This window comes from Marmota marmota, unplaced genomic scaffold (genome assembly GCF_001458135.2).
Source record: "Marmota marmota marmota unplaced genomic scaffold, marMar, whole genome shotgun sequence".
Taxonomy (NCBI): domain Eukaryota; kingdom Metazoa; phylum Chordata; class Mammalia; order Rodentia; family Sciuridae; genus Marmota; species Marmota marmota.
The window spans coordinates 40467793-40484162 of NW_026000016.1; the positions used below are offsets into that span (position 1 = coordinate 40467793).

Consider the following 16370-nt stretch of genomic DNA (forward strand, 5'->3'; position numbering starts at 1 on the left):
TTTTTTTTTTTTTTTTTTTTTTTTTTTTTTTTTTGGTAATTTAACAGTATACATTTGGAACTGGGAATGTAGCTCTGAGAGCTTGTGCAAGACCCTGGGTTTCATTCCCAGCGCGCAGACACACACACACACACACACACACTCAACACCAAGGAAGAAATATACATTTAATATTCTTTATTCTCCTTGTATAAGATCCTGTGCAGTAGATTTGCTACATCCGGTTACTTTTTGACAAGGATTATTTTGATTCAAAACTAATCTTAATACATTTAAGATTTTTCGTTTTTTAGGCAGCCATTGAAGAATTTGGAAACTTATTTTTTGGGTCTTAGCTACTGTCACTGAATAATAGTTGGGTTATGGGTGGCCACAGCAACAGGACTATGTGTATTATAAACATGTTGAGGGTGGTAGCATTTCACTTCATAGAATCTTCTTTAATAAGCCATTCCAACATGGATACCTCTTTCTTTCTCATTCTTTTCTTCTTCCTTCCTTAATGTTGGGGCTGGAACACAGGGCCTGAAGCATGCTAGGCAGAGGTACCATACCCACTGAGCTACACCTGCAGCTGCCTCTTTTAAATTAGCACAGGGATTGGTCTTTCTTTGAAGTGTTGATAGCATCAGTTGTTTTCAGTGTTTAATCCTTCAAAAATCAGACTCCTACCCTGATGAATGTGGTATGCCAGTTATCCCAGCTCCTGAGGAGGCTGAGGCAGGAGGATCCCAAATTTGAAACCAACCTGGATAACTTAGTGAAATCCTGTCTCAAAAAATAAAAAGGTCTGGGGGTGTAACTCAATAGTAGAGCACTGGTCTGTCATACTCAAGACCCTGGATATAATCACCAGTACCAGAAGGAAAAAAAAAATCAGATTCCTTAAATTGGAGCAGGAAAATACAAGATTTTTTTAAATTTTTAAAAAATTTATAATTATACGAAGGTCAGGATTTTTTGGTGGGGGAGGATACCAAGGATTGAACTTTGGGGCACTGGACCACTGAGCCACATCCCCAGCCCTATTTTGTATTTTATTTAGAGATAGGGTCTTGCCAAATTGCTTAGTGCTTCGCTTTTTTCTGAGGCAGGCTTTGAGCTCATTTCTCCTGTCTCAGCCTCCCAAGCTGTGTGCACCACCGCACTGGGAAAGTTGAAAAAAAAAAAATTTTTTTTTTTTTTTTTTTGGTACTGGGGAGTGAATCCAGCCTTCTGAGCACATCCCCAGCCCTTTTTCATATTTTATTTAGAGACAGGGTCTCACTGAATTACTTAAGACCTCACTAAATTGCTGAGGCTGGCTTTGAACTCATGATCCTCCTGCCTCAGCCTCCTGAGGTGCTGGGATTACAGGCATGCACTACCATGCCCATGTTGAAAAATTGGGATTTTGTGAAAAGGAAAATCAAGTATTTTCTCTCCTCGGCTGTTTGTAACAAGAGAAAAAGGATTTATATTTTTAACTCTTAACCTTTGTAATTTTTAATTATTTTTTTCCTCCTTTAGTTTTCCTTTATGACTGGAAATCATTGAAGTTCATAATTAATACCACACTTTTAAAAACTAAAGTGAAAAGAGTTTTATCTATAGCCTCAGGAGTTTGCCAGTTTTTCAGTTGAAAGAATAACCTGATATTAAAATTAAATTAGGGACTTTGAATTGGGGAGCTGGGCACAGTAGCACATGCCTGTAATCTCTGTGACTTGGAAACCTAAGGCAGGAGCATCGCAAGTTCCAGACCAGCTTCAGCAACTAAGGGAGGCCCTAAGCAACTTAGCCAAACTCTGACTCAGAAAAGGGCTTGGGATGTGGCTCAGGGTAGAGCTCCAGGACCAAAAAAAATTCTTTTTAATTAAAAAAAAAATTGAATTAGTGGCTGAGGGTGTAGCTCAGGAATAGAATGCTTATTTAATATATGTGAGGCCCTGGGTTTGATTCCCAGCACCACACACAAAAAAAGCATTCTTTTAAAAGTATCCATTGCAGTTGTCCATTTTATAACTCTTTTAGTTTTTCTCAAAAGAAAATTCATTTCCACTTTTCCCATCCAAAACCATGATGCTCTTTTTCTTTTCCTCCTAATATAGCCTTCTAGCCTAGACATCTAATAATGTGCTACAGAGGCATCAGCATTTCCTGTAGCAGGTAGGTTCTATACTAAAGTATCCAATAGCTTGTCACACTTGACTCCATGGATACTGAACCACTAGTAACCAAAGGGAAAGTGGACACAAACCTTCACCACCTTTGGGCACCTATCTTTGGGAACCTTCTCTTTGCTCAGGACAGTAATTGTATGCTCATTGTGAATATTTTAGTGATTGTTTCTGTTTTTCTAGCTGTGTAGCTTAGTTACTATAAGCATGTAGGGCTCAAATGTGATCTACATGATAGGTGTTAAGACTCCATGATTTGGGTTTTAGAATTTTTCCCAAAATAAGTGGAATTATAAGCAGCACTTTTATAGTAAAATAGAACTTCCTGTTCTCTGTCTTCCTTTCTTCTATTATTGTCTCTTTCGTGCATACATTTCTGCGTTTACCCTAAGCATTCTTGACACAAAGGTGATGTCTGGAAATGTGGAAATTGATTTCTTTGTCTAAACTCATATGTACAAGGGAATAGTTTTTACAGGCTTACGCTAACAAATAATTGTTTAATAAAACTGTATAGTAAAAAAAAAAAGTAATTTATCATGAACAAGCATCATGAGAAGAAAATGGCTATTTGGTAAACTCAGAAAAGTGACAAAGAACTTCCCTGTGCCCCACCATACTTGATGAACATGATAACCACTGTTTTAACTCAGGTCAAGACTGGGGAGCTGATTTCTAGAGGGCACAGCTGTTTAACATTAAGGAAGCTCTTCATTTGAGGATTATTATCTCTTAGTACCTAAATACAATACTTCTTCACAGTGAACTAGCGATATGAATGTTTTGACCATCTAGAGAAGAGGGTTCCCTAATGAATAGATGAGGATGTTGCTGTGACGAAGGGAAGTTGGACCCAAGGTATCAGCTTCTTGACTGTGGCATCTCCCCTTTCTATTCTTTATTATTTTCCCATCTTTATTTGCAGATGACAGTGTCTCTGTATGACCAGTTTCAAAGTGGTAAACATGAGGATTACTGGAGAACATTTCAAGTGCCTCAGAAAAGTTTAAAAAAACCAAATATTTTTCACTACAGTTTCTTACTCTACCTCTTTTTGGCAGTGGAAGTAGTTGACCCTTAAGGATCTCATCTCCGTGAGCTATATGTTGTTAGAATTAGTCTCCTTAGGCCTAACTCTTGTAACATTTGTTTTGTTAGGTTTGTTTGTTTTAAACATCTTTATTGAGAAGTAGTTTATACCCAAGAATTCACCTACCTCTAGTGTATAGTTCAGTGGTTTTTAGTATATTCACAGAACTGTGCAATTACCACCACAATCTAAGTTTAGAATATGTTTAGCAGCCCAAAAAGAAACCCTCTACTCATTAGCTGTCATTCCTCATTCCTCTCCCTACTCTTCCTCTACCCCCAGCAACTGGTGATCTACTTTCTTTGGCTATAGATTGGCCTGTTCTGGACTTCTGATGTCAATGGAACCATGGACCGTGTCGTCTTTTGTGGCTGACTTGTTTCCTTTGCATAGTAGTGTCTTCAAGGTTCATGCATGTTGTGACAATAATTCATTTTTTTTATGTTTGAATGATATTCCATTACCACATTTTATTTATCTGTTCATCAATTAATGGATGTTTGAGTTGTTTCCACTTTTTAGTTATTATGAATAATTCTGCTCTGAACATTCTGGCAAAAGTTTTTGTATGGACATTTTCATTTTTCCTGGGTATGTAGGAGTGGTTTATGTAGTAAACTTGTCTGAAGTGGCCATGAGATTTCCACTAGCAATGTCTGAGGGTTTCAATTTCTCCCTACTTGTTATTGTCCATCTTTTTGATTATAGCCATCTTTGTAGGTATGACGTGGTTTCTTATGTGGTTTGGATTTTCATTTCCCTTATAACTAATAATGTTGAACATATTTTATGTTCTTATTGGCTATTTGCATGTCTTCTTTGGAGAAACATGTTTTTTTATTGTTGTTACTTTTTTGGTTTTGTTTTGTGATACTACGAATTGAACCTTGGGTTGTTGTGTCACTGAGCTATGTTGCTAACCCTTTGCGAAGGCTGATGATGAACTTGGAATCCTCCTGCCTCAGCCTTACTAGTTGATGGGATTACAGACATGCAAATCCTTTGCTTCATCATAATTTTGTCCTTTTTAAGTTACTTTAGATACAAGTTGTTTTTGAGATATGATTTGAAAATATTTTCTCCCATTTTCAGAATTGTCTTCTCATCTGATGGTATTGTTTGCAGCACAACATTTAAAAAAAAATTTTTATGTAGATGGACAGAAAGCCTTTATTTTATTTGTTTATTTTTAATGTGATGCTGAGGATCGAACCAAGTGCCCCATGCTTGCTAGGCAAGTGCTCTGCCGCTGAGCTACAGCCCCAGCCCCAGTTTTAAATTTTGATGTAGTCCAGTTTACCTATTTTTGTAATATTTTAATGGAATTGATTTAATTTATTTTCAATCCTATTCTGCCCCACTGAGTTCTCATTCCTACAGAAAGGAAGGTTTCTTTATTTTATGTGTGAAAATGTTCAGTTACAGGTTTCTTAGGATGAGTTTATATATGTCTGGCCAGAGTTTTTGCCCTAAAGAATTCTTTCTCATGGACCACAAATTTTGAAATTCTATGAGGAAGATGTCTTTGTGAGTGTATTTCCATTTTGCCCTGTTGCCCAAGCCAGCGATTATCAACCAGGATAATTTTGACCTCTCCTAGCAGAATATTGACTGTTTCTAGAGACTTTTTTTTTTTTTTTTAATTTTGTTTTAGATGAACACAGTACCTTTATTTTGTTTATTTTTGTATGTGGTGCTGAGAATTGAACCCAGTGCCTCACATGTGCTAGGCAAGAGCTCTACCACTAAGCTTCAACTCCAGCCCTGGAGATACTTTTAATGGTCTCAGTGGGACAGGGGATGCTATTGGCATTTAGTGGATAGAGACAAGAGATGCAGCCAGAATCTAGCACATGAGACAATACCCCAAAACAAAGAATGATCTGGCCCCAAATATCGGTAATGCTAAAATTGAGAAACTGGCCTCGAAACTGGCCTCAAAACAGATATCGGGGGATTTTTTTCTTTCAGTTTGTCTTGTTAATTAAATAAAGGTTGCTAATCAAATAAAAGGATAATCTATGCAGATGGAATCTCTATAGATAGATAGAACTGTAACAGAACTTGTAAATTAGGGAACAGTTTATTGAATTCTCAGTGCTGCCAGTTATATGTAAATTACATTTATGATAATGGATACTATTTGGAGGAGAAGTATCAGTTGGAGCAAAAGAATCTAGCTCTTACTTTTCACCTTACTTTCACCTGTACCTCAGCTCCCGGCCTGCTCTGGACATACAACTTAGTAAATAATCAAACTAGATAGAGGTTGAGATAGATGGTGGTCCTCTGAGAGACCATGATAGTGAAACCATGATAGTGAAACTGTAGGGAAAACTCTTTTTTTTTTTTTTTTTTTAATGGTGCTGGGGATTTGATCCCAGGGCCTTGTGCATGTGAGGCAAGCACTCTACCAACTGAGCTATATCCCTAGCCCCAAATTCTTAATAACATATACTCTTATGGCTGGCAATCTTCAGTCTGCTCCCAAAATTTACAGAACTAGCTTTATTCTCCTTACAAGTTGCTTCTGAAGCTGTATGGCATACTTTGGACTCTGGATTCAGATCATTTGGGCTTAAATCTCAACTTTGCCATTTGCTTTGTGACCTTGGACAGACTGGACAAGGTATTTAACCCTCTATTGATTCATTTTTCCATGTGTAAAATGAGAGTGCAGCCATATCTATCTAATAGGAATATTGTGGGTATGAAATGAGCTAGTACACTTAGAGCACTTAAAACAGGCCTGACATACATTGTTAATTCTATCACAAATCTGTATTCTTTCAGCCCACTGCTATGGACAGTGCCATCACCCTGTGGCAGTTCCTTCTTCAGCTCCTGCAGGAGCCTCAGAATGAGCACATGATCTGCTGGACCTCTAACAATGGGGAGTTCAAGCTTTTGCAGGCAGAAGAGGTTGCTCGTCTCTGGGGAATTCGCAAGAACAAGCCTAACATGAATTATGACAAACTCAGCCGAGCCCTCAGATACTATTATGTAAAGGTAACACACATCCTGATCTTGATGCTATACAGAGAACCTCAAGCCAAGAATTATTTCTTCTCTTGTTGAGGTTATAGGTACTAATGTCTTGTTTTATTTTAATACAATTTATTTTATAGCCTTAGCATTTAGAATTAGGACACAAGATATAAATGTTCTGGGTGTGTTTCTGTAAACTCTCAGTAACCTACTCTTATTACATGTATTTTGTTCCCAACTACATTTGTCATTAAAAGAAAAAGTCCAGATTGGAATACAAAAAAGGAATTCTGAGATTCTTGAGGATAAATATTCTCATGTGTGTCATAACTTACTTTAAAAATTGTCATGTATACTTTTTTTATAGCTTTACTTTTTTTTTTTTTTTCTTGGTATGAGGGCTCCCAGAGGCTCTTTACCACTGAGCTTCATCCCAGTTCTTTTTATTTTCTAAGTTGCTTTGGTCTTACTAAGTTTTGAGGCTGGCCTGGAACCTGCCATCCTCCTGCCTCGGCTGGGATTATAGGTGTGTATCACCATGCCCACCTGCTTTGCTTAATTTTGTTTTCATTTCACTCAGGGAGTATAAGTTAATACCTTAAAGAATAGCTATTAATATAGTTGATTTCCTAGGTAAAATTGTTTGTTTAATTTCTTACTATTTTGAATACGTTCTTGGGCACTGAGGAAAAATAAATGGTCCAGAGACTTAGAATCTAAAAAACTAACTGTAACCCCAGCCCCTTGGGGGGCTAAGGCAGGAATATGTTCCAGGCCAGCCTGGGCAACTTAGAGATGAGCTCTTACTTTCACCTTTAAGTAATTGATCTTTTCAGCTTTCCTGTACACAGATAAGAGGCAAGGATCAACTGGAATTTCTGAAGGAAGTAGGAACCTGCAATGTTCTGAATTCCTTTTTGCTTACTCAGGATGCCTATGGCTTATTCCTTTGGAATTATTTGAGATTGCAATTCAGTTAAGTTCTGACTTTCTACAAATACTTGGTTGATAGAGGTAAACAATTGAAATCATTCGGGTTTTGTGTAACATACTAGTTCAGTTGCTGATAAAACATTTGAGTGTTGTTGCCTTAACTTCTCCATCATAGTAGAGGCTGTGTTTGGTATAGCTAGATGAATGTATATGATTTTGAGGCTTCTGAGTAAACTGCCCACTTCTTATCATTAAGCTACCTTACTCATAAGCTGTGGTACATAAGTTTATAGGAAAGTGTAAGAATGCTTATCTTCTTTTTTGTAGTACTGGGGATGGAACTCAGGGCTTTGCACATGCTAACAATGCTTATTTTCTTTACCTACAGAATATCATCAAAAAAGTGAATGGTCAGAAGTTTGTGTACAAGTTTGTCTCTTACCCAGAGATTTTGAAAATGGATCCAATGACAGTGGGTAGGATTGAGGGAGACTATGAAACTTTAAACTCCAGTGAAGTCAGCAACAATTCCAAAGATGTGGAGAATGGAGGGAAAGAGAAACCACCTCAGCCTGGTGCCAAGACCTCTAGTCGCAATGATTACATACACTCTGGCTTGTATTCTTCATTTACTCTCAACTCTTTGAACACCTCCAATAAGAAGCTTTTCAAGTCAATAAAGATGGAGAATCCTGCTGAGAAACTGGCAGAGAAAAAATCTCCTCAGGAGCCAACACCATCTGTCATCAAATTTGTGACAACACCTTCTAAGAAGCCTCCCATTGAACCTGTTGCTGTCACCATTTCAACTGGCTCAAGTATTTCCCCGTCTTCTGATGAAACTATCCAAGCATTGGAGACATTGGTTTCCCCTAAACTGCCTTCCCTGGAATCCCCAACTTATGCATCCAGCGTAGCTACCATTTTTACCCCTACACCTCCTGTTCCGTCCATTCCCCCTTCTTTGAAGGAGCTTCCTAGGACACTTTCTCCACCGCTGGGCTCCAACCCAGACATCGACACAGACATTGATTCAGTGGCTTCTCAGCCAATGGAACTTCCAGAGAACTTGTCACTGGATCCTAAAAATGAAGATTCAGCTTTGCCAGAAAAGGACAAAACAAATAATTCATCAAGATCCAAGAAACCCAAAGGGTTAGAACTGGCTCCTACCCTTGTGATTACAGGCAGTGACCCAAGCCCACTGGGGATATTAAGCCCATCTCTCCCTACAGCTTCTCTTACACCAGCACTTTTTTCACAGGTAACTCTCTATATTTTTAATGCCATTGTTTGTATTTACTCACTTCTTAAAACAAATCTAGAATTTCCACCTGAAAGTTTGTTTTCTGTTCTTATTCGTCTTAGAAAGGTTATGTGTAACCCTGTGGATAATTTTTCACTTCAATCAGTTTTGCCAAAATAAAAGGTTTAGAGTATTTTTGGTGAAAATATATTGTTGTTTAAGTAAATAAATATATATATGTATATATATATATTTTTTTACTTCCTCCTAAAGAGAGTAAATGTTCATATTTCTCTCTGGTTGGGTCTCGTGAAACTGTTACAGTAGTAAAAATCCTGAGAACCTTGAGAAAAAGGACTGATGTGATGTTGAATAACAAGTTTGTTTAGTTACAGTAGGTATTTATTAACTTGCTCATCTCATAGAACATTTTAATAGATAACTTCCAGACCATCTCATTATTAGAAGGAAAATGATGATTCATTTACCCACTATTCTTCTGCATCTGGATTCAGGTTTGTTTTTCTATTTGGGAAAGACTCTGTGTAAATTTGTTAAAAATTAGTTACTTTGACCTTATCTTTCTTAGGTTAGAAAAATGATCTCTTGAGATTTTCATCATAATAAAATTTTTAGATTTAGGGATATTTGGAGTAGAGAATAATATCATATTTGGGTTCAGTTAGTATATTAATTTAATTATAGTTTGGCTACTTGTATACTATGGCAAGGATAAAGCATAATCCTGGTACGTCCTTTAGTGTATATTTTTGTGTATTGCAGACACCCATCTTGTTGACTCCAAGCCCCTTGCTCTCCAGTATCCACTTTTGGAGTACTCTCAGCCCTGTGGCTCCCCTGAGTCCAGCCAGACTGCAAGGTGCTAACACGCTTTTCCAGGTAAAAGGCTATCTCTTGTGATGTTAAGTGAAGAGGTATGCAAAAAGGCACTGTCTCACTGTTCAGTTTACTCATTATATAATTTCTATTTGATAAATATTCTTTGTTTTATTTTTTAATTTCTACATTGATTTTCTAGCTAGCGAGCAGCTTATATTAATATTCATAGCAGTTTCCTTTTCATTATTTATTATTAATATTCATTTGATTTAGACCAAAAATTATTTGATACTGAGATTTTGGACTCATCCATTTTTTTTTTTTGTCATTTAAAATACTAGAACTCTTCTATCAAAAATGTATTTACACACACACACACACACACACACACACACAGAGCTGGGTATAGTAGTACATGCCTATAGTCCCAGCTGCTCAGGAAGCTGAAAGAGGAGGAGGATTGCTAGAACCTAGGAGTTTGAGACTAGCCTGGGCAATATAATGAGACCCTCTTTCATTAAAAACAAATCTATATATCTGTAAATAGATATGTCTATACATAGATGCGGGTCTGAACTTACAGTGGGTTTATACCCTGATGACCCCATTTTTGTAAGTCAAAAATACGATCAGCTGAAAATACTTTTAGTCCAGGCACTGTGGTGCATGCCTGTAATCCTAGCTGCTCAGGAAGCAGAAGGATCCAAGTTTAAGGACAGCCTGAGCAACTTAGTGAGACCCTGTCTCAAAATAAAAAGGAATGGGGATGAAGCTCAGTGGCAGAGTGCTTGCTCTGAGGGTTGGTGCAATGCCCTGGGTTCAGGGGATTTAACAAAAAAGAAAAAGAAAATGCATTTGATACACCTCACCATCTGAACATTATCACCCAGCAGCACAGCAGTGGCACACCGTGGATCATCAGTTGCTTCCCTGTGATCCGGTGGTTGACTGGGAGGTGTGGTCCTCTGTTGCTACTCAGCATGGCAAAGGGGTGTATACTGCATGTTACTGGCCTGGGAGAAGATTAAAATTCAAATTATGGTTTCTACTGGATGCATATGGCTCTTGCACTGTCTTAAACCATAATATGTCAGGGACTGCCTTTGTAGATACGTATACATATATACAGATATGTACACAGCCTCATATTGGTGTGACAGGAATACATTCTTAGAAAGATGACATTAGGTGATTGTGTACCATACAAACTTCAGTGGTGTAGCCTGCTACACACCTGAGGGGGAGAGAGATACCAAGCCTAGGAGAAAATGATGCAATCCAGAGACAAGGTAAGCAGGAGGTGTGTGAGGCTGCTGCAGGGAGAACATGGCATCTGTTTTACAGTGAATTTTGTAAGTGGAACTTTGTAAGTGGAAAGCGCACAGTCTATAATAGTGATGAAACGTCTAGTGTGGTGTAGTAGAGACATAAACCAGCAGTAGTCATTGATTATCAAACATTAGGAACTCTACATAACTGTATGTGCTATACTTTTTTTGAAATTTTTTTAGTTGTCGATGGACCTTTAAATAATTAATTAATTAATTAATTAATTTGTAGTAATGCTGAGGATCGAACCCAGTGCCTCACACATGCTAGGCAAGCGCTCTATCACTGAGCCCCAGCCCATGTGCTCTACCTTATGTGACTGGCAGTGCAGTAGGTTTGTTTACATGTTGCACTGCAGCATTAGGACAGCTCTAGCATCATTAGGGGATAGGAATTTTTTAGCTCCATTTTAATCTTAGGGAACCACTATTGTGTATATGGTCCCTCGTTGACCAGATAGTCATCATGTGGCACATGATTGTATATAGGAGAGCTCTATGTACAGGTTCTCTCTTTTTAAAATTTGACTTTGTATTGTGTGTGTGTGTTTAGGTTCCCTCTTGTTTTTGGGGGGTATCAGGGACTGAACTCAGGGGCATCCAACCACAGAGCCCTATCCCCAGCCCTATTTTGTATTTTATTTAGAGATAGGGTGTCACTGAGTTGCTTTTTTGCTAAGGCTGGCTTTGAACTCAAGATCCTCCTGTCTCAGCCTCCTGAGCTGCTGGATTACAGGTGTGCACCACTGCACCCAGCTAGGTTCCCTCTTTTAATTAAGAATTTTGTATTTTTAAATAGAGGAAAGCCTTGAGAATAGTCTATCAAATATTCTTATTTCTTCCTCACTCAGAATTGATGTATTATCAGAAAATGAATATAATCTCTTCACCAATATGTTAGGGAAAAGTCTTGCTATTTTTAATGGTTTTAACCATATTTGGCCCAAACATTTAGACTTTATAAATTGTAAACTTTCTCATGGTCAATTTATTTACTTTTTCAGAGGTGACTATTCCTTGGATATTTCCTTATATTTTATAGTTATAATTTTTCTTTTGTTCTTATGAAAGTGAATGGGTAAGGAAAAGAAGACAAAATTTAGGGATTTGGCATGTAGCATTGTGGTAGAACGCATGCTTAGCATGTGCAGGGCCATGGGTTCCATCCTCTGTGCCTAAAAAAAAAAGAAAGAAAAGAAAAAAAAACCAACTTCTGCTTCTGTTTGTTTATTTACTTATTTATTTAGATTTTTCAATGCTAGGGATAAACCCCAGGATCTCAGAAATGCTAACTTGTATGCCCTCCTTTTTAAAAACAAACAGGCTGTGGTGCATACCTGTAGTCCCAGCAGCTGGGGGGCTGAGGCAGGAGGATCACTAGTTCAAAGCCAACCTCAGTAACTTAGCATGACCCTGTGTCAAAAAAATAAAAAGCTTTGGGGATATGGCTTAGTGGTTTAGCCCCGCTGGATTCAATCCCCATGCTACCCCCACCTTGTTCCCTACCCACACACACACAAAAAAAATTCCTGAATTATTAAATGGGAAAAGTGTTGAGAATCTTCCATATTTTATTTTTAAATTTTTCTTTGCTTCTCCTGAGCACATAATTTGGGCAAAGTGGTAGTGCTTCTGTAGCTTTAGCCTAGAATCTTCCTAAGTGGGTGATCTCAGAATATGTGATGGGAAAGGAATGCTTTTCTAAATGAGCACCCTATCTTTCTGGACTTCTTTTTGAGGGTTCATGTTTTATTTTATAACTGAATAACACTCTAAGGTGCATATTGTCATTTAGTTAACTTTCTAAAACTTTCATTTGAGGTTAAATGTAAACCTACGTTATCTTAACATAATGAAATGTAAAGGTTTGTTCTTTATTTCCATTCCGTTGAGGTTGTATGGAGTTAATACTTAAAATGTTAGGACAAACACTTAAGGTTTTATTATGATATCATATACTTATTGATGAAGTTACTGCTTTTATCCTGTGAGCCACTGCAAAGTCTGTTTTCTGTGTTCTGCCTTAGGGAATATAGTAGAAACAAAGTGAAAGTTGGGACTGAGTAGTAAGATGATAAAGTGTTTTTGTTTTCTTTCTCAGTTTCCTTCTGTACTGAACAGTCATGGGCCGTTCACTCTTTCTGGCCTGGATGGACCTTCTACTCCTGGCCCATTTTCCCCAGACCTGCAGAAGACATAACCTATGCACTTGTGAAGTGAGAGAACCAAGGAACAAAGAAATAGACACTTGGCATGATTGCGTTTGAAGTGAGAGATCCATAGTTCTACAATGCTGATAATATACAATTGTGATTTTTGTCATTTCCCACTGAAATACCTTTTTAGGATTCCCTCCCAATAGGACTCAATTTGGATTATAGGTAAAAATGCCTTAATTGGAGTCAAACCTCCCACTCTCTTCTTTTTTTCTTTTATATTTTGAGCTTTGTGTTAAAGTAATTTTGGTGGGGTTTAGCAGCAATGCTTTGCAAGAGTGGTTAAGAATAGAGTTAACTCCTGGCCATTGGGACCCATTGACCAGGGGGAAAAATTAAAGAAATGTTAGTTAAATGAAATTGGCCATATCTTTAGGACTAAGTGTGCTCTGTTGAATGAGTAAATGTGAGTTTTTTAAAGCAGTGGGAGAAAAAGAACCATTCCTCTTCATACACAGTAACATTGGTGCAGTACTACTGAGGAGATTTTGTTTTGTGCGAACTGCAACATGTATAAGCAACTCCAAAGAAAGGCATCTTATTTCCATTTATTCTGGGTGGGTCTCTTAGCTACATGCATGGTCTTCTCTGGACCTGTCAACAGGGCTTAGAGCTAGTCTATTTCAACATAAGATATTCAACTTAGGGTATAAGATGGTTTTTAGAACATTCAGTGAGACTGTGGGACCCCCCCCCCCCCACCATACACACACACATCTAGCACAGTAACGTCTTCTCTCTAAACAGTGATTCCATACCCATAGAATACAGCATGGCACACGATGACTTCTAGGAGGGTGGACTTGGGTTTTGAAAATTGGAAGCATCTCTAAATTAAAGGTTTGATTACCTTGAAGCAACACATGGGGCTCTTCCCAGTTAGAAGATAGCCAAAGAGAAAGAATCTTGCTCCTTCCTATCTGGTTTACCCCATTTCCTGCTGTATATTTAGCATCTTTCCTTTTAAATCAGAGGTTATTAGGGGTTGTGACAGTGTTCGGATGTAATTAGGAAGGTAGACTGCAAAGAGAAGCCTTCTAATCAGTAGTGAGACAAAGATGTGCTTGTTTTTTTCAGTTTCTCTCTCTCTCTTTAGGGAAGAACAGATTTCATTTGGCAATGCTCAGACATAGTGATTGCATTGTTAGACCTTCATCTCTATATTATAAGATTTATAAAATATTACCTTAGGTAAGTCAATGCCAGGTGTGGACAGCTAGCTTGATTCCCAGACTGAGTTATACCAGTATCACAGTGGAATCTTTTGAGAAGTTTGGCTTTAAAGTCCAGGACTAAATTAACATGCTTCCACCACTACTGTGCCCATTAAACAAACTAGTCTCTTAACCTTGTAGTTGAATCATGGGAACTAAGTGGAATGAGGGAGTAAGACTTGAGGGCTCAACATGATACTGTTACAAGCCAGCATCTTCCAGATGCACATTATTTGCTTTAAGTTTTATTTACATACCGTGTAGAAAAGCTTTTGTGTAACATACTGTGCTGTCTCATTAGCAGTGGAAGGAAAGTCCTCGATGAGCTGCCTCTGAAGGTGTGTGTTGGGGACCTGTTACTACTTTGTTGGTTGTTACCAGCTGAACGTTCTGTTCCTGAGATGTGCAATAGTAGTGTTGAAAGGTAGTGGTCAGTAGTGATGGGAACAGACATTGGACTTTCTTCCCATATTGAATTATTTAGCTTTCATACCTGTTTTAAATTAGATCCCTGAGCAGCTCTTTGGAATAGTTTTATTAGGCTAACATTTTGTATAGTAATTAAATATTGATGGTTGGTTTAAATAGATGTTTTAAATTCTGAAAGCACAAAAGTTTTTTTTTTTTTTAATCTTTGAGTTAAAGGAGAAAAGCCATTGGTTTATTTTCACAGATGATATATTTGATAATTTTCTGTCTCAGCACAAAGGTACCTTAGCACCATTAAAACTCAAGGCATTTCCCTAGGAAGCTGTTTTAACATCAGGTCTCCTTTGCTTAAGTCTGTCGCCAAAGCCTCTGAGAGGCATCAGGCCTTAGGAGGTAGATGGTGCTCTGCTTTCTCTTTGAGATCAACTAAGTTGGGGAAGCGCTTGCGTGCATGAGTGTGTGTGTGTGTCTGTGTCCATGTCTGTGTGTCCTTTTTCAAGTCAAGGTTCACAACCTTAGCAAGTGTGTGAGGCTCTGAGACAGCCTCCCTCCTGGAAAAGTCTAAGAACAATTCTTAGCATCAAAAACATACCACGTGGGGCGGGGGTTGTGGCTCAGAGGTAGAATGCTTGCCCAGCATGTGTGAGGCACTAGGTTTAATCCTCAACACCACATAAAAATAAATAAACAAAATAAAGGTATTGTGTCCATCTACAACTAAAACAAATATCAAAAAACAAAACAAAACAAACATATGACTTGAGTATTCACTGGGGAGACGTGTTTCGTGGCTGCAGCTGGTATCTCAGTAGTCACTTTGTTAGGATAATTGTTGGTGGGCAACGGTAGCCTAAGTCAAAGGAGAGGAGCAGGCTGCCAGGGCCTTGGGATGTCCTCTGTGATCACTTCTGCTCTAGTCATCTGCTGGAAAATGTTTAGCAGCCAGAATCTCTGAGGTGGCCAGGGGAACCCCTGAATTTATGGAATTTATCAATTTTCTTGATGTATATTACTCCACTGGGGCTGATTTTAAGCCACTGCCATGGAATTGAGAAGGGATATTCATAGTTGATGCAGAGTCAGTGCCAACAAACCACTGCATTTATTCCACCCCTGGGTGGATTTTCACGTTTAAAATAATTTTTAATTATATGCTGATTTGTAAAATTACCAAATTAAAATCTCATGTCTTGACTTCAGTAACTTTTTTCCTCTGACACTACCGATTGAACCCAAGGGCCTTCTACCTCTGAGCTGTATCTCCAGCCCTTTTTATTTTTTACTTTGAGACAAGGTCTTGTTAAGTTGCCCAGGCTGCCCTCAAACTTGACGTCCTCCTGCCTCAGCTTCCCGAGTCACTGGGATAACAAGTATGCACCACTGTTTAAATCTTTTTTTTTCCTCTCACAGTTTATCATAGTGCTTTTGTGATGTTGTCTTTCTCATGGCATACTTTGTATGTTTGAACAAAGGGAAAACTTTCTTTAAAAAAAAAAAAAAAGTTTATACATAATTGAAGAATCTAAGAGATTCTCCAAAGGTCAATCATAAGTTCTTATCTTTAAAATCTAGGATATTTCCCCCCCACATTTTGGCAATTAAAATCTAGGTGTAATTTTTTTTTCAAATTTTGGTGTGGAGCCAGGTGTGACAGCACACACTGTAATCCCAGCAGATGGGGAGGCTGAGACAAGAGGATCAAGAGTTCAGAGCCAGTCTCAGCAATTTAGCAAGGTCCTAAGCAACTTGGCGAGATTCTGTCTCTAAACAAAATATGAAAAAGGGGGATGTGGCTCAGTAGTTAGGTGCCCCTGGGTTCAATCCCCGGTATCAAAAAAAAATTTTTTTTTTTTTTTTTTTTGGTGGGGAAAGTAAGCCATGAGGCTACTGAATTCCTTCCTTCCTTCCTTTTTTTTAATAATGGGGG

The 16370-nt window shown here is 38.1% G+C and overlaps 1 protein-coding gene across 2 annotated transcripts in view; it reads left to right on the plus strand.

Moving 5' to 3' along the window:
- Elk4 (ETS transcription factor ELK4) overlaps positions 1 to 15999 on the plus strand; it is a 17080-nt gene extending 1081 nt beyond the window's left edge. The window contains exons 1-5 of one of the 2 annotated variants that reach the window (XM_015483768.2): positions 4936 to 5878; positions 6043 to 6258; positions 7559 to 8434; positions 9200 to 9316; positions 12686 to 15999. In XM_015483768.2, coding sequence (XP_015339254.1) covers positions 6052 to 6258; positions 7559 to 8434; positions 9200 to 9316; positions 12686 to 12784 — 1299 coding nt within the window. In that variant the 5' untranslated portion in view covers positions 4936 to 5878; positions 6043 to 6051 and the 3' untranslated portion in view covers positions 12785 to 15999. Of the gene's footprint in view, positions 1 to 4935; positions 5879 to 6042; positions 6259 to 7558; positions 8435 to 9199; positions 9317 to 12685 lie in introns of those variants that run through there. The other variant, XM_015483767.2, reaches the window with a different exon arrangement.
- The last annotated feature ends 371 nt before the right edge of the window (positions 16000 to 16370 follow it).